Below are 19191 nucleotides of genomic sequence, written 5' to 3' on the forward strand. Positions count from 1 at the left end.
AATGACTAATAATATACATACTAATGTAAAATATATATAACCTACATACGTTACATATAAATATATATGTATATACGTACATACATAGATACATATAAATATATATACATACACACATATAACATTTTTATATATAATACATATTCAATAAACGTAAATACATTACTTATTGTAAGGAAAGATAGTGAGTTTTCACATGACGTTTAAATATATAAATAGAATCAGAGCGACGAATTTCCGGGGGAAGCATATTCCATAGCTTCACAGCTTTAACAGTAAAAGATTCACTGTAAAAGCGAGTACGAGCTGTTGGCATCTTTAAGCGATTGTCACTTCTTGACCGCAGATCAAGATGACAATCAGTGTTAGTGCCTAAAAAAGAGAACCGAGTTTTTGGGTAATTAGGAGAGTAAGGATTATAGAGGATAGAATAGAGAAGGGAGAGTATATGCAAGTTGCGGCGATGTCTAATTGTAAGCCACTTCAGTTGGTTACGGTATTCGCTGACGTGATCGAATTTACGTAGCGCAAAAATAAATTTGATACAGAATTTGTTTAATTCAGTTTAAGAAGTCATTAATTAGCATTAGCATTAGCAGCCCGTAAATGTCCCACTGCTGGGATAAAGGCCTCCTCTTCTTTGAGGAGAAGGTTTGGAGCATATTCCACCACCCTGCTCCAATGCGGGTTGGCGGAATACATATGTGGCAGAATTTCGTTGAAATTAGACACATGCAGGTTTCCTCACGATGTTTTCCTTCACCGCCGAGCATTAGATGAATTATAAACACAAATTAAGCACATGAAATTTCAGTGGTGCCTGCCTGGGTTTGAACCCGAAATCATCGGTTAAGATGCACGCGTTCTAACCACTGGGCCATCTCGACTCTAAGTCATGAATACTTATACATAATTAACGGCGTCTGGATATAGTAGAAACATCTAGCCAAACCAAATATAAATTAAAAAAAAAGGATTCGTGGCATGACCTACAGCTTTACTTTCTTTTCTACTTGATCCAACCTCATGATCTCGGGAAACTCTTTATGGCTTGGGCGTCACGGTAGCATACAAAGCGATCACGTAGCCAAAAAAAAAACAAAAGAGATGGAGTGGGTACCGCTGGTTTTTTAGTGGGTATTTCGGTGTACTAGAGGTCCTGGGGAGTCCCACACCCTACTACACGTGGGGGAAACGCGTAATGCGTTTTCCATTTCCACAAAAAAAAACAACTACACCAAAAAACGGTATCTATCAAGACAATTAATAAAACAATCATACAAGTCTTTTCTAAAACATTATAAGTAATTCAATAAGTATTAGTTAGTGAAGTGCCGCTAGCATGGTGCGACGATGATTCTGGTTTCATCTTAATTAAGTAAAATCAATGGCTACTTTGCTACCGATGCTCCTCTAGAGTGCCAATAACAAGGCACGCTTGATGCTTCGTACAGATGAGCCATCAAATATTATAGAACACTTGTTTAAATATGTTATAGTATAACTAGAAATTTAAGTGATTCAAATAAGCATACAATAACATTACAAAATTACATACATTTCACTCAATTGAATGCCATGTAAGGTACATGGCATTCAACATTTTTATTAATCTACATAAGTTTACATATTTTTTTTTATATACATACGAAATGTACTTTTGCTGTCATGGACTAGACGCTTATTTATACTTTAAACGCATGTCGTGTCTACATCATGAGAAATGTTATCTATATATAATGATATATGTATTTTTAAATTGTCATTTTGTTTTGTAGACCTTTCGAAGTTATGTACGAATACGTATTTTATAAAAAAAAATCTTAATAAGAAATAGTAATAATAATTGGACAACATCACATACATTACTCTGCTTCTCATAATTTGCTGCATAAAATTGGTATTAAATACACTCAAAAAAATTTAATCTACTTTTAAATATCTACGATTTCTATATATTTTTTAATTTACTTCGTGGTAGGTACTCATAAGATATTCGACCAAACGTACCCAGTATTGCTGTGTTCCGGTTTGAAGGGTGAGTTAGCCTGTTCTCAAGGTCAGTGGCACATTGGCGATATAAGGAATGTTTAATATTTCTTACAGCACCTAAGTATATATCTTATGGTGGTGACTACATACCATCAGGTCGCCCATTTGCTCGTCCGCCTACCTATATCATAAAAAGTACTTGTTCAATATTAATGATTTATCATACTAATATTATATTTTTTACTCAATACTCAATACAATATAACATATATGTATAATAACGACAAATTAATAACTTTTTAATTATTAGTATTTCGATGTTATTGTTGGAAACCACGTATTTTGGAAGATTTATACCCTCCGATTACCATAAAACATTGAATTCATTCCGTGCGAGAAATTTGTAACAGCATCTCGGAGTCTGGAGTTGGAGGAGTTTATATTCTTCAGAGTCGGAATGCACTTTTAGGATTATAACATTTGGTAAAAAGTAATAAAATTGGCTATGTCTAAATCTCTATCTAAATCTGTTTATTTGAAAAGAGCAACCATGCGAGTTTCTTGCTGTTTCTTCTCGCTAGAGGTTTCTTTCCGAAATGATGGTAGAGTTAAAAAATGGACGATTCAAAAATGATTCATTGAAAAATTTACTGGAATAAAATAGATTTGATTTAATTTGATTTTCATTGTCATATAAAACCTTGAACTCTTTCCGACCAAGTTGGATTGGAAATCTTATTGGACTACGAGAGTGAGCGAATATAATCTTCCTGCGCAGATAGCTGGTCTACCTTGAGAATGGACGTGGTGGTTGAAATAAATCATCATTTAGTACGTTAATTCGTTTTTATTTTAGATTTTGACCTTATAAAAATAACCTTTCTAAGCATACAGTCCGCTTTATGCGCTAACTTTTGAAATACGACCGAAATTAAATTAAAATATACTTATTTAAATTGATCCTTATGTTATAACTATGTATTAATCTGAATATTGGAACTAAAACCGACATTAAACTTTTATTGAACATTAAAATGACAAGCTAAAAATAATAATGGTATAATATATATAATAAGACAAGAATAAAAAGTTAAATCTGTTTAAAAATTAATAAATATGAGTGTAATTTTTTCTAAGATAATAATTTTATTTATTTATTTATTTTATTTGAATGGCACATCAACAGTACATACATTAAACACTTAACACATAATATCCTCGTCTATTTTTTTTTCATAACAAAACCATCGCTTTATTTTCAAGTATGTACATTCTATATATTTACAATAAGTTTAATATAAAAAAGAACATTATAGCCCGTACCTAATAATATACATTACATCCATGTAAACGATACTTTAAACTTGATTATATTTCAATTAGCATTCCATATTCAATACAAAGAATTTAATAAAAACATATCGCTGTCAGAGTAACACGTGTTTTTCTAACGGCTGGTGTCTATTTCGCGTTACAAATATTCTCACTTTTATAATAAACTCAACAAAATAAAGACGTATTTTAAGTTTTGTACGGTTATTGACCGCGATTACTCCGATCTTCTGACGTATATATATTGTGAATAAAATGGATAAATATATTGGTATAAAATACAAATTAAAGAGTTCGGATAATTTCGAGGAATATCTCAAATTTATTGGTGAGTTTTTTTTTTTAATTTAATTTTTAACGCAACAACATTTTGTTTTTTTTTTTACATATTTAATCAATGTATATACATTTAATTTATTATTTGTAAATCTTGTTTTAGAAATATAATTTGTTTTTCTATTTTGTATTTGATATTAAAGGTTCTAATTACCATCAAGTAATTACTATATTACGTGTTTTTTTTTATTCATTTAATTACGTTAATTAAACAAATGTACGCATCACGGCTAAATAGGTACATCTCCATGAATATTACTTACTTTTATATTTTAATTATTTATTACCAACAATACCGTATAAATACATAGTATGATAAATGTGTTCCTTCTAGAAGGGTTAGTGTTGTATAATATTAGATACTTAATTTTTCCTAAGTAACGAAAATAATTTTAAATATAACATATGATATTCTTAAAACAGTTTCTTTTTAAAGCCATGTTTCAAATGGTTATGAGAAAAATATTATACCTTTTAATTTATTGTTTAATGTTTGTTTGTCCTTACAAAAAAAAGTATACAAAATATTAAAAAATAATAATAACAATAACGCATAAAGATATATGAAACTGGAGATTAAGTAAGGTAGTAATGTATACAATATTTTGTCCGTACGCGTGTATTGCACTCTTTTAGGAGAAATTTCTCCTAAACTGATTTTGATGTCGTTTTATGTGTGCGCTGCAATTGGGTTCCAGTATTTTATTGCTAAAAGAATTTGATTCTTCTCTTATCGATACGAAGTCAGCACGGACAAATAAGTACGAGTAATTCCACTGTCATTATTTAAAATAAATATTGAAATAATAAAATCAATTTACCTACCTATGAAGTTCATTTTGTATGTATTATGTAAATATATTATCGTATCTAATGCTTTGTACAAAGTAAGGTCATAAAGGTCGCAATAAACATGGAAACTGAGTTTATACGAAACGAATTTGTAGACATAATAAATAATCACAAGGCGATGTTTATCACCGTCAGAAAAAAGTCATTAGCGTTGAACGCTAGTGGAATCCAACACGCAACGGTATATTTAATTGACTTACGTGCGCAATTGCGCAAGTGTACTAGTCAGGAGTGTCAAGTAAAACAGCAGTGCGATTCTGTAAGAATTCACTTTGTATATCACTTGTGAAATGTTGACATTCGACTTACGGTGATACGCCATTTTGATACGTATTTCCTATAAATTTTATAATGATAATATTCAATGTCGTATTTTATGTCATTTCACGCTCGTGTTCTGCGATGAGTTTCGAGATTCTTCTTACAGAATTACTTTACTGGATATGATCTTGTTTGTGTGTAATTTAAGTAGGTATTTATTTAAGTCTAATTGATTTTCGTTTGAATCTACTTGGGACCAATAAATGAGGTTTTCCTGCTACTAAACTAAACGAAAAAAACTGCTAAACTAATATTAATAAAACTTATAAAAAAAGATGAAGTGCGTTCTGAGGTTATAGCTTATACTATTATTATACCACGTACAATATTTTAAGAAAAATATTTTTGTTTATCAGTTTATATGAAATTGCAAAGCTTTTTATTTTGGATCTTTGTCAAAATTAAAAAAAAAATACATTATTTATTTAATTTAAAATTTATCCAATGAATAATGTTCAAAAGTATCTTATCCACTTAAAACATTTATATTTATTATTAAATATCTGAGTATCGAAGTTTCCCCATCTTTATATTACACTATTGACGTGGGAGGTGTACATGTTTTTGCATTAGATAATAACTGCTGTGTCTATTGTTAACTAGTTTGGATTCAGTTACGTTTTTGCATTTATTTAAGAATGTTCCTCATGATTCAGGAAGTAAGTTCATTCCTCGATAAACGTCGTAAGTGACTCGAGATTAGTGAAAATTATTATAAATACTTTTTATTAATTACTATAAAAAAATATATCATAATATCATCATGATTTGCATAATTTTTTTTTCCTTTAATATGGCGTCTTCAAACGGAGGAATGTCCTCAAACTCGCAGACATTACAGACAGTCACCTCAGTACTTTGATCTTATTGACATTTTGAATTAACAAAGTAACACAGGTATGCTAATAATGCTACTAAAACTTTCTTAAAGATGATGAATTACGATGATATATTATATACATCTGATTTAATAATTATTGAAGTAAAATAAGTTTAAGCTATAAGTAAAACCAACATACTTCTACCTCTCGTATTACCTACATATATCTCTTCATAGGAACAAGCCTGTCTGCCTATGAAACAGTTTCATATATATATGTTGACTGTTATTAAAAAAAAAAAATCTTCATCGTAACTTAGAAATCAGCTTAATGTAAATAAATATAATAAATATATATTGGACAACATCACATACATTACTCTGATCCCAATGTAAGTAGCTAAAGCACTTGTGTTATGGAAAATCAGAAGTAACGACAGTACCACAAACACCCAGACCCAAGACAACATAGAAAAACTTATGAACATTTTCTACATCGACTCGGCCGGAAATCCGACACGGGCCCTCGGAGTGGCGTACCCATGAAAACCGGTGTACACACTACTCGACCACGGAGGTCACCAATAAGCGTTAACTCTACTATATTATACTATACGATCCCAATTATATTGCGATCTAACTTCAGCGGACTACAACAGGATCGTTGTGCTTGTAGAATAGGAACGCTGCTGAACGTTTCGATTCGATTGCGATAAAGTGATAATACAAAGTTATGTTAGTTAAATATATATAAGTGTAACTACTGAGTTTCTTGCCGGTTCTTCTCGGTAGAATCTAAATACCGAACCGGTGGTAGCTTCACTTATTGTTTGTATAATGACAATTCAAAAGTGCTTTTAAAAGCCTAATTGAATAAAGTAGGTATATTTTGATTTATGTTTATAGGTAATTCAGATTACTGTTAAGTGGCATTTGCTATCATGATCATTGTTTCAATTGTAATTCACTTTTTTATATAAAACCGGGTATATGACTCTTTTATTCCCGATGAAAAGTGGTAATGAATCCAAACGCAAAGACGGCCTGTATAGTCAGGTAGAATGAACTGCACAAGTCGCCCTCGCCATGCCCGCCCTCAAGATGCCTCTTCACGCCTCGTTTGAAGTAACCCAGATTATATAAGAGGGGGGGAACACGAGTGCTCGTAGAGAATTTCAATTCACAAACGAAAGAGTTGTCGAATTTAATTTATTTGCATAATTATAAATTTGGTGAGTGTGTGTGTGTGAGTGACGATAAATCTAACTGTGAAACATATGTTCGCTCGGTCTAAACTGACCTTGATTAATTCTCTTATTTTGGCAGGGTTGCCATATTTGGCTTTTTAAGGTCGTGTCCGACTAAATATTTACATATGCGGGTTTTGTCGTTTTTTTTACGCTATTTGTCAATATTTATATCAAGTATTATGAACCTATAGAACGAGCGCGTCAATATCGAATATTACATATTTATCTAGATGGTACCACCACTGTTAGGTAGTAGATACTACCCACTCATTATATATTCTAAGGTAAGGTATTAACATCAGGTAGTCATCAGACAGTCTGGCTTCTAATTTGCAACAAAAAAAAATGGTTGTAAAACCGTAATGGTAAAACGACCACTCCAATTCGGATTTCTTATTTAACGGCCTGTCAACCTTATTCGTATGTAGTAAAAAAAAATTGTAACGTATACTTAATCATATTAATCAAAAAAACTCGCTCCAGTTCACCGTTACACAAATATGTATGTATGTGTAATCGTAGATTGTTTCCGTATACATATCTATGTATAACGTTATACACAAGGACTTTATATACGCGGTAACGAATGGAAAGTAATACTCTGTCTAAAATGACACTCAACATCATAAAAATCAGAGTGAATATTAGTTATCCCACCAGAATACAAGGGCTAAAGATGATTTGAAGCGTTTGTTGTCATGTTGACATGCAACTGCATTCCGCTATAGTTAACTTCAAACCTTACGCCCTTTTACCAAAACAGTAAAGATAGTTTTGAAAGAATAAAGTATAAAGTAAAATAAATAGAACCATACAGTTTCGTTTGTATATTTTTTTTTTATTTTCGAGGCGAGGTTCTTCTTATTAACATAAAAATATATTCTACCGCCAAACAACAGTAGTATTGTTGTGTGCTGTTGAGTGAGCCAGTGTAACTACAGGCACAAGAGACATCTAAATTTTATATATTTTAATTTATTTTATTAGAATTCGTAATTTTATTAAATACGTTTCGGAGTTGTTTAAAAATGTAAATGAGGATTTTAGAAATAATAGTTATGAAAGAGTAGGTAAAAACTCATTTTGTATTTATATTTTTATGAGTTACCACATACCGTCGAAATATCTATATTTAATAAAATTTAAGCCAACCACATAAATGCGTTATGTGTCTCGGACGTTTAGTCGATAGTATTTAATTAAGAAAAGTATGTTAAAAAGGTTTTATTATTAACACTCTAGACGGGCTGGCTGTTTCGCAAGAACCGTGAAAAAATATAATAAATATACATAATATGTATATTCAAAACATAGATTTGCGTTTCCGGACTGTCGTCATAGACGTAAGGTCAGAAGTTCCTCGTTTGTCTATACATATATCATAGCTAGCTTAAAAGCTGCTGGTCCCAAGGTCCTGCGTACAAATTGAGTTCAACTTCAGTCCTGTCAGGACAAAATAAGGTCACTAGGCGGCATATGCACCGGCGAGTCCTACATACCCACTTTATATGGGGGAATCGCTTGATGCGTTTTTCCAGTGAGTAAAAAAAAAAGGAAAATAAAAGGTTATTGGGTGTTTCTAACGAGTAATAATCAAAAGAATGTCATACATGGGTAGAAATCATAAATTAAGGTTGCATGTTATTTTTATCTTCTATATAATTTAACAAAAAAAGAAACAGTTATTTAGTGACGCGTTTTATTTATAACGCTTTCGAGGCTAACAAGCTTCCTAAAGTATCGACATTTGCATCGACTGCCTTGAAATTATTCTTAGAATTTATTATATAGAATAGTATGTTATGAGGTTAGGGGTGATGATGATAGCTTATAATTGAGAGAAATAATAAAATGCAGTTCAAACCCTTAAAACTTAATTAACACCTGTCAGTTTTTGATGAGCAAGTTTCAGTTTCAATTTTTGACCTCTTTAAACCTCTTAACATCGTCCACCCGTCTGGGTAGTATCGCCCAGTCATTAGATAATCTACCCCCAACCAGCAATACTTAAAATTGTTGTGTTCTGGGTTGAAGGGTGAGTATGCCCGTGCAACTACAGGCATAAGGGATATGATATCTTGGTTCCTAAGTTCGGTTGCGCATTGGCGATGTAAGGAATCGTTAATATTTCGTACAGCGCCAATGTCTGTGAGCGTTGTTGACCATTAAGTGCCAGTGGCGTAGCTGGGTGGATAAAGGCCCAGGTGCATAGAAAGAAAAAGAATCGGTCCCTCACCCCCTCTATCCATCCCCTCTTTAACTTATATTGCCCTTCAAAATTATAGATAGGAAAAAAAAAATCTTGTGAACAGGGTCGAGGTTTTCTAGCTTCAGTAGCTGGTGAGGTGGCTGACCCGCTCTTTTGAAAGCTTAGGTTAAAGGTCTTCTGAGGTCCAGGGTCCTGCACCACTTTTCCCTACGATACCTACACCACTGCAAGTAGCCCATCTACCAACATATATCCTAAAAAAAGTAAAAATTTAACAGTAGGAAGGTGAAACATGTACAGTTTACAGTTTTCTAATATGTTTGAAATGATTTAAGAATATAAGAATTTCCTTAATCCCGCCAATAGAAAACAAAAGACCTCTACTGTAAATCAATCCAACTTATAGATAGGTACAATAACGTCAAGAAAGATGTACGCGGTCGTATTGAGAAGACGATCTTCATGCAAACTTAAGAATGAGGAAAAATAACCGCGTTCGGGTACTCACATATATATTATTATTATACAAACATTCACTGTAGTATATTTTTGTATAATTATAACGGAATGTACACTCATGACAATATTTAAAGATATATTCTGTTATTTGAACGCTTATGCTGAGCCCACACTATTTAAATATGACTTGTCAAAGAGTTCTGTTGAAGATTCTGATAACGATAATTCGTAAACGAGTAAAGATTAAAATTTGTTTAATCTAGGATCTGTTATCGATCAATTTATAATTAATTGATAAACTCTTTCATATAATGCCAGTAGGTACTTGGCAAACTGACTATTTACGTATCGTAAGATATTATTATCTCTATTTATTATTTTATTTCTATTCTTTTATTAAGTAGTTTGTATATTAACAAACAATACTTTAACAAAATATATATATATTTCTTACGTTCATACGTGAATACGTTTTCGATCGTCTAATCTTACTAAACTCTACAAGTTTGATTGTAGGTCAATGACGGGTAGTTGATGTTTTAATCTGGTCTTTTAGAGTGGCTTAATACATCGCCGTCCTTTGTTTATCATAAAAATAAGTATTGGTGTAATGTTTAATGTACATGCATTTCAAATTATAAATTCGGAAGGCGAATGCTTTATCGAGGTGATACAGAATGTCTATAGCCTCTTCCAATGGTAATCCCAACTGGACAACAACACATAACACTTTTAGTAGAATAGGAAAACAGATGAAGGGCAACGATACCGTTTCGATTCGATTGCGATAAAGTGACAATTTTGTCAGTAGAAATGGCGCGTAGACTGATAAATCTACACGTGAATAGGCGTGTAGGTGTAATGAATGGAGTTGTTTTTTTTTGTTACGATTGTTTACTAACATAAGAATACGTTTTGAATGTTTTCTTTGATTTAAATCATAAAATATGAAAATTGTAGACAGAATTTTTTGTATAAGCAGATGAAATTATTACGTTTAAGAATAAAATATACATTATTTGTTGTTTTTTTTTATTTAGAGATTAAAAAAAGTGATTGCATTTGATAGGTCATTTCTTGAAGAAGCTTATATAATATATAGTCTATTAAATATTATGATTCAACCCATGGGGGTCAAGCAAGATCTCTTAACGGAACATGGTAATAATATCAAAATGGTATCAGTATTTTATTTTAAAAGATATTTGTTACACAAGCAGATTATGTTGATTTATTGTATATACAATGTGTTTTTTTATGTTTGAAACACGGTATAGTTTTTTGTTGGTTCTCGATGGAATCTATATTCCGAAACCTTGTTGATCATGTTTGTATTTATTGGATGTTAATAATATCATTGATTTTTTTGTTTTTATTTCTAGAGGTGGGCTTATTATCTCGTAAGCTTGTGACTTCTCTGTACCCTGTCTGCGTGTTGACGAAGAATGAAGACGGCTCTTATTCCCTAACTATGATTACCGCTATACGAAAAGTAGTTACGACGTTTCAACTTGGCGAAGAGTTTATTGAAGATAGACCTGATGGTGTCAAGGTAAGAAAAATATATGCTTTTTTTATAGCATTGGTTGGCGGACGAGCATATGGGCCACCTGATGGTAAGTGGTCACCACCGTCCAAGTAAGATGTTATGTCCCTTGCCTTATGTGCCTGTGATTACACTGATTTGATGATGATTATGCTTAATTGTAAAACATAATTATTTAAAGATTTTCTTAATTATATTAAGAAAATCTTTAAATAATTATGTAAATTAAATAATTATGTAAATTAAATAATCTGTAAATATGCGGCTTCAGTACTAACTGAAGCCGCATATTTACATGCGCGAAATTTATACAATTTTATAGCCCACAAATCTTTAGTACACATTTTATACCCTCGAGGAATTAATTAAAAAAAAGAGCCAATGTAAAGAATATGTTACTCAAACTATCTCAATACCAAGTTTTATTTAATGAAGTTCAGTTAAATAAATACCTGTAATAAAATTAATATACATACTAATTTCTGTTTTTTGTTAAATAATTCTACTCGTGCGACGCCGGTTTGGGTCAGTCGTTAATTATAAGGTATCATAATGATTAATGTGTGTGATTTCAAAATAACCAATATTATATTTCCTTATTATATAATCATTTATGAAAATAATAAATAGTGGGTAATTAATACGGCTATGATTTTTTTACTTAATAAACATATAGAGTAGGTATATTTTAGGTAGCATATTTTTATATATAATAAAAAAATGATATATAAGGTGCAGACTCGATTTAATCCACGGGTCATGGAAACTCGGGTACCGCACCTTGGTGGGCGTCTCGCCGATGCTAGTAAAGTCTTAGTCTATCGGTGAGCCACCCTAAAAGGCCTCTTTTTAATCTTTTTTGGGGGAAAGGCAGATAGACAGAATTCGGTTTGCATCCGGAAGCTTGTTTATTTTAATACTAGTCTGTACAGATGGTACAAAAATAATTACCCTTGCTGGTATATACTTATAAGGTTGAAGTTAAAAAACTTATACTATTTATTTGTATTTCCCATAATAACGTCTATGTTTATGTACCTAATGCACAACACCATAGTCCATAGATTTAACATACCAAGTAGTTGAAAGATAACTGTAATAGATTTGATTTTTGTAAGAAATTAAGCAGATGGAATTGAGGAAACAGCTTGTTCGTTTAATCGTGTAATAATGAATCAATTACCTGTGATTTATTTCAGCAATTCGGTTTTATAAGAATTGACTTAGTATTTCATCAGTGAAATGATGACAACCGACGTACGGTTATACGCCATTTTGATATGTGTTTTCTATAAATTTTATAATTATTAGAGTATAGTCTTAGTCGATGGCGTATATCACATTTTGACAATTCATGCACGTGTTCTGTAGTAAGTTTCGAGTTTATTCTTATAGAATACTTCTACGGGTTAAAGTGCAGTAAGTACCTATATTATGTGCATATAAAGCAAATTATAAAAACACTAGATGAAAACGTGGCTTCGCTCGGGTAAAATAAATGAAAACTAAACAAATACAGTTTATCATGTACTTTCATATATTTTTTATAAACGTTGTGATTATCGAGCATCTATATTTTCTATTTAGTTGGTGAAAACTAACACTAAGCATTCTTTAAACGTCAAAAATGGCTGCCCGTTGAACTGTCATGTCATTGAATTTCATGGATTTAACAATAAAATATCTCGATTATACGAATTTTGCGGATATATGTGTATTGTTGGCTAAAAATGATTATTTTTTAACGATCTACAATTGTGGATAGGCGACCTGCACGAAATTGAAATAACTACTTGAAAAATATACAAATATAGATATATTTTTCAATTAGTCTTGAACTGAGATGGCCCAGCGGTTCAAACCCATGCCAGCACCACTGAATTTTCATGTGCTTAATTTGTGTTTATAATTCACCTCGTGCTCGGCGGTGAAGGAAAACATCGTGAGGTAACCTACATGTGTCTAATTTAAACTAAATTCTGCCACGTGTCGCATTGGAGCAGCGTGGTGAAATATGCTCCAAAACCTTCTCCTCCAAGGGAGAGGAGGCCTTAGCTCAGCAGTGGGAATTTTACAGGCTGTTAATGTAATGTAATGTAAAAAATTCAATTAGTCTTACAAGAACATTTGAATCGTAAGTTTTCGTTCCGTCACAGAGTAATTACAATCATATAATGTATATCCAAAATAATCTAGATTAGATACAATCAGAGACTTAAATTGTACAAAAACGCAATGTCATGCGTCTTTTCTGGTGTACCTATTCAATGATAAAATCGTTTAGATACATTTAGCAATTAATTATTACAAATCATCAAATACTTAATACACTTAATAAACAAGATGATGTGAATTATATAAATTGTGGAGCGAGTGTTAGTTGATTTTCATGTATGATATATCAATTTTATTTTATCTGTGATAGCTTTAGCTTGACATTTAATTTTATATTGTTTCTAAAATGACTTATAAAAAAATAGAGTAACTACTGAATTTCGTGCCATTTTTTCTCCGTAGAATGTAGAATTAATTTAATTTATTCGTTTAAAATAATCATTCGAAGTCACACATACATACGTAATTGAATACCTACATGTTTGCTAATATTTTTTTATTTTTTATTTACAGGTTAAGTCGGTGATGCACGTAGAAGGCGACAGTCTTGTTCAAGTACAAACAGAACAAAACGGTAGAAAATCCACACACATCAGAAAGTTCACTGACAACCAACTCACTGTGGTAAGATATATGGAAATTCGTTATTTCTGATGTTATGGAATATGGAAACCTATATTTAGGCTTTTGAAAAGAAGTTACAGATGTTAATGTTTATTTTAAAACTGCAGCATCTAACAAATTAGCTAACTAATAGAAGTTCGTCTTTTTTAAAAGTTTAAAGTATAGAAATTTGTGTTTAGGTTGATGAGAAGGGTACTATAAAGGCTTTTTTTGATAATTCATCACCTAAAATCAAAATCATCCATATAATTATATAAATTTTATTGTGTAATTATATAAATGATGAGTAACTACCGGTAGTAATTATTTTTACCGGTTCCTTTTGATAAAATCTACTTCACTAGAAGTAAGTAAGGTAGAAGCTATTTCAAGGTAGCTTTACATTTAATTCAATACTGTAAACGACTTATAAGCGTTTTTATAACCTTACTCAAAATCGAAATATTCATTATTCAAGTTATTATTTTTATTAAAGAATAATTTTATTTTGCTTTTCATACATCTCACATGAAAACCGCACTCAGATAAGTTACGTGGAATTAACAACAATTAACTCATTAAAATCCACATTCTAACATAAAATTTACTAAAAGCACTTCAACTTCAAAATCATTTTCTAAGAAATGTTAACTACTTAGATAAACCTCGAGAAGTAATTACGGTAAAAATAATTTAATACTTGAAGTACGGCTATTTAATAAATTATCACAGATATAAAATAATCAAAAGCAATTTCGTACATCCTTCAAAAAAATGCTCAAATGTTATATTTAAAAAAAAAACTATGATGTAGTGCAGTTTTATGCCACTTCCAAGATGGCTTTACTCTATGTACTGTTCCGTTAACTTCTTTGTCACTTTTAATATTATTTTTAAAGATTACACACATATTATGCATTTAATTGGTAATGACGTCAATTTAATTATTTACTGAATTTTAATGAGGAAACATAATATGTATATATAAAGAATAATTAAGATTATATCAAGTGAACAATGATTCAAATAAATAATCAACGTAATAATTATTATTATTTCACAGACAACAACAGCAGAAGGATGGAACGGAACGTGTGTTCGAATATATGAATTAGTTAAATAAGTTTATTTCGGTGTGAACTGTGAAACATCGATTGGTACACCTTTGGAGTAAGAGCGGTTCGTATATCGTGACGGCAAACGGCATGATTATTTATTAACTTATTGCCGTAGCTCTGCACTCACTCGTGTGTGTAGCACGTAAAATATAAATACTTTATTTTCATATATAATAATAATAAGAAAATTATATTTATTTTTTTAATGAAACTTTATGCTTTTATTTATTTGACCCCATATCAGTTGGTTTTCTTTTAATCATCCACTTTTAACCAACTTCGAGGTTATATCTGGCGGGAGTCTGTCTCTCTATCTGACGGCCATTTTTTTTAGATTAATTAAAAAAAAATGATCTGATACTATTGTTGTAATTAATTACTGTGATAAATATAAAGATACAAAAGACAATTAAATTATGTACGTTAATTTTATAAAGATTTAATAAATTTCCAAATGTTTTTTATTTATAACAATGTGAATTTTATTTTTTGTACAATTAACCCTTGTAGAGGATGAATACATTTTTTTATAGATTCTACACCCGTCACTCTATACTAGTTACGAAATTTCGCGTTTATTCAAAATATTTTTTTTTTTTGGAATTTAGAATTCTATGACAGGTTTTGTTTTGATTTCATTCCATTGTAAACTGCAAGACACATCACAATCTACATTTGGCGCCAAATCATTAAACATTTTTTTAATTAAAAAATTTAATGTCAAATAGTATCAGTTCAGTTAGAATTGGAGTTTGTCGATAGCAATTTAATTTTGTTTACGTTTTTTATTTATTTTCTTTTACAGCTGTAGTACCGCTCTCTAATTGGCCAGTAATTTTTTTCCGCTCTGGAGAATTATTTTTTTGTTAAATCGTAACAATTTAGTAAATTTCAATCAAGAATCCGCATTACTTTTCTGCGCATCTTTAGTTGAAGCCCGAAGTTGAAAACCGTTTTTTTTATGTACAGTTATCGTCCCATAATCAGTGACTGGGACAAAAATCGACTTACGCTATTTTAATATATAAAGAATATGTTATAAAATTATTAATTTAGCACAGTTTTACTAATATTTAATGGTTATGATACGTTCCCGCTTCTATCCCGATCCAACTTTTAGTATTCGTCCAAAAATTAAACCCAGCTAACTATCGAGGGTCGATGCTTTAATTTATATCCAACTACGACCGAACCGCAACTGGATTGTTGTGTTGGTAGAATTGGAAAACGACATCATGATTTGAATAGTCAAATAGTGAGTAGTGAGCTAGTATAACTACGGGCGCAAGGGACAAAACATTTTATCCCGTAGTTACCGGCACAATTGAAGATGTAAACTTTACATTACACTTTACAACTACCCTTCACATTGTAAAGGGTAGTTGTAATTGGTGGTGTCAATTTATCTATAAATATAATATTTATAAATAAAGTGATCTTCAGTTTACTTTTAAATCACCCTCTAGATTTTGATACGGTTTTTCACTAATTGAAAGATCGAGAAAAGTTTGTTTATAATTTTTTTTTTTAATTGAATAAAATTTGATGGTCAACCATCAACTTCAATGGATGGAAGTCAAATATTTTCGTACGCATACTTGGCTAACGCTGGCTATACCTTACGAGATACATAAAAATAATGTACCTAGTAGGTGTTAAAAAAGCCTACATAAAAATCTGCAACGGCACGTGTCTATCTTCTAAGGTAAACTTATTATACTATTGTTATTTAATACAAATTTGTAAAAGCTATAGGTTATTTAAGAACCCATTCTCTCCGATTTAATATTATTAATTATTCCGATAAATATGTTAGTTAGTTTGGGCATTTAATATAAATTGTCTGTTACATTATATCATTCGAATGAATACTTTACAAGATATCATTTCCAAATGATGTGCAATAAAAAAAGTCGTTCACTGCGAAACAATTTTAAACTTCGCTTTTTAATTTTAAACTTAATTATCTTGAATATTTTTTTATTGTTGTTACATAAAATAAAGTTTTAAATTAGCACAATTTAGTTTATTTTTTATTTGCAATTCAATCGTTCAATAAAAATTGAATTTATTGTTAAATATAGGTCACAGCACTCGATTAAACAAATTATAAGACATTTGATAAACTCCTTGCTTATGAAAAACAAGGAGTGGTTAGGTGAGTGTGACACTCCTTCACCTTAAACAATATCGGTCAACGTAGTTATAATCTTTATCGCTATTACACCAATATCCACATAAACTCTTTACAATTGAAATTAACTGATAAGAAAAATGTTCTGCAAAGAAAGCAAAGAAATGTTCGTTTGAACAATTTAATAAAAAAATTATAATTTAGATTTTTTGTTTTTTAATAAACAGTAGGGCGAATATCTCTTTATTCGATCGAATAACAAATATTTAAGTCAGTTTTACTTTTAAATAATCAATTATTTTCGTTGCTATAACATAAAAAAGGACCATTTAAATTTGTAAAGTTGGTGATAATTTTTTTTTTTAATTATGTAACTAATAATGATACCGTTTTATTATGAAGTGAACCAATGACAGGTACAATGAGAGTCGAACAATGTAACTTGACAAATTCCCGCCAAATATGTTTGAATTGGCGGCCATTTTATCGCGAGATATCTTACAATAGTCTGGATTCTGGAATCCCGTTTACGCAAACTCCTATCAAAACTATTCTGGTCTTACCATTACTTGTATATTGGATATTTATTTCATTCGAGTTTTCTTACTAGGTTATCATGCAGTGTGCAGCTTAATTACAGTATGCTTTTGCTTAAATAAAAGAAGCGATTTTTTTCCACCATTGAAACTTTTTTCAATATAGACCAGAATTTTTCTGTCTGATCACTAGTTTTAGGCTCTGTTTATTTAAGGTAATAAAAAGTTTATATAAATGCCATAATGCAGAAAATTATCTTTACCAGAGTTGTTACCAATCTAATCTTATCGAAATCGGGGGTCAAATTCCATTTTAATGTTTGTTAGCTAATATTGCAAAATAAATTAAACCAATAACTTTAAATTAACATGGTTATTTTTATTATATGACCCGTTTCAAATACTTATAGCATTAATTTTATGTTTCGAAGGTGTAAGTTCTTTAAAAAGCTCTTAAAATAAAACGATTTTTATAAATCAACTAATGAATAGTCATTAGTCACATAGTCCAGAAGATAATGTGTTACTGTATGTAGATTACTAAAATAACGAAATAGGTAACCATTTGACTTAAATTCAAAACTGAGACACTTGATCGATCGATTTTCTACCATTGGAAGATCTAAGGTCTGTCATCCTTTTAAGAGTGGGTAAAATAATCATAATTGGTTGAAATTTCGTTGGTAAAATCGGTGGTACGGCTGGGTGCAAGCCCATCTCGGTAGGTACCACCCACTCATCAGACATTCTGCCGCCAAACAGCAATAACTTAATTTTGTTGTGTTCCGGTTTGAAGGGCGAGTGAGCCAGCGTAGCTACCTACAAGGAACATAATATCTTAGCTCCCATTATCTTATTTCTCATATGGTCACACCAGGTAACCATATGCCTACCAATAACAAAAAAAAAAAAGTTGGTCACATTTTGCAGGACAGAATGATGAACCAATAAACACCTCTTTTGTTAAATGTAAACACACCTTAAATGTTAACGTATTATTAAGAATAAAATATAAACCCACTAATCGGCTGTCACCGTTATTAAAAGTATAATTTGTAATGACATTGTCCTGTGTGCACTTAGATAAAAAGATAAATATCACAATGACGAGGCTTAAATGAATCGTAAATACTTAATAAATATATATATTTATTACGATACCTTAATTTTAGTATTACCTACCGCTGACCTTGGGTGCAAGAGTATTGGATTTTGAATATAACACTATAATTATGTATGGACTCGTGTTGGTTACAAAAAGACAAGAAAAAAATGCAAGTTGCTAATATTTAATCGAGAGATCGATTGTAAGGAATAATATATTACGACTAAACATCAAAATAGTCGTTAAGTCATTTTTAATTATTAATTGATTAAGGTATACATTATTATTCTATGGACTTATGAATTAAATATAGACATTAATATTCATGAAACAAATTACTATATATTTATTATACATTAACAAAGTATTTCAAATTACATGCACTTCAAATGTTTTTATTTTATGTGTAACAAAAAAAAAAAAAATTTACGAAATTTCATTTCATTGTGAAACTATAATTCTT

The 19191-nt window shown here is 30.7% G+C and overlaps 1 protein-coding gene across 1 annotated transcript; it reads left to right on the plus strand.

Annotated features, from left to right (window-relative positions):
• Positions 1–3423: 3423 nt before the first annotated feature.
• On the plus strand, positions 3424–15164 carry LOC125071888 (fatty acid-binding protein, muscle-like). The gene is made up of 4 exons (XM_047682307.1): positions 3424–3652; positions 10954–11123; positions 13746–13856; positions 14899–15164. The coding sequence occupies exons 1-4, from the start codon at positions 3580–3582 to the stop codon at positions 14956–14958; spliced, it is 414 nt and encodes a 137-aa protein (XP_047538263.1). The 5' UTR covers positions 3424–3579; the 3' UTR covers positions 14959–15164.
• Positions 15165–19191: the final 4027 nt, after the last annotated feature.

This window comes from Vanessa atalanta, chromosome 20 (genome assembly GCF_905147765.1).
Source record: "Vanessa atalanta chromosome 20, ilVanAtal1.2, whole genome shotgun sequence".
NCBI lineage: Eukaryota > Metazoa > Arthropoda > Insecta > Lepidoptera > Nymphalidae > Vanessa > Vanessa atalanta.

Coding starts and splice junctions, on each gene's coding strand:
- LOC125071888 (XM_047682307.1), top strand. CDS start 3,580: ATGGATAAATATATTGGTATAAAATACAAATTAAAGAGTTCGGATAAT. Junction 3,653..10,953: donor GGAATATCTCAAATTTATTG/GTGAGTTTTTTT, acceptor TTTTATTTCTAG/AGGTGGGCTTATTATCTCGT. Junction 11,124..13,745: donor ATAGACCTGATGGTGTCAAG/GTAAGAAAAATA, acceptor TTTTATTTACAG/GTTAAGTCGGTGATGCACGT.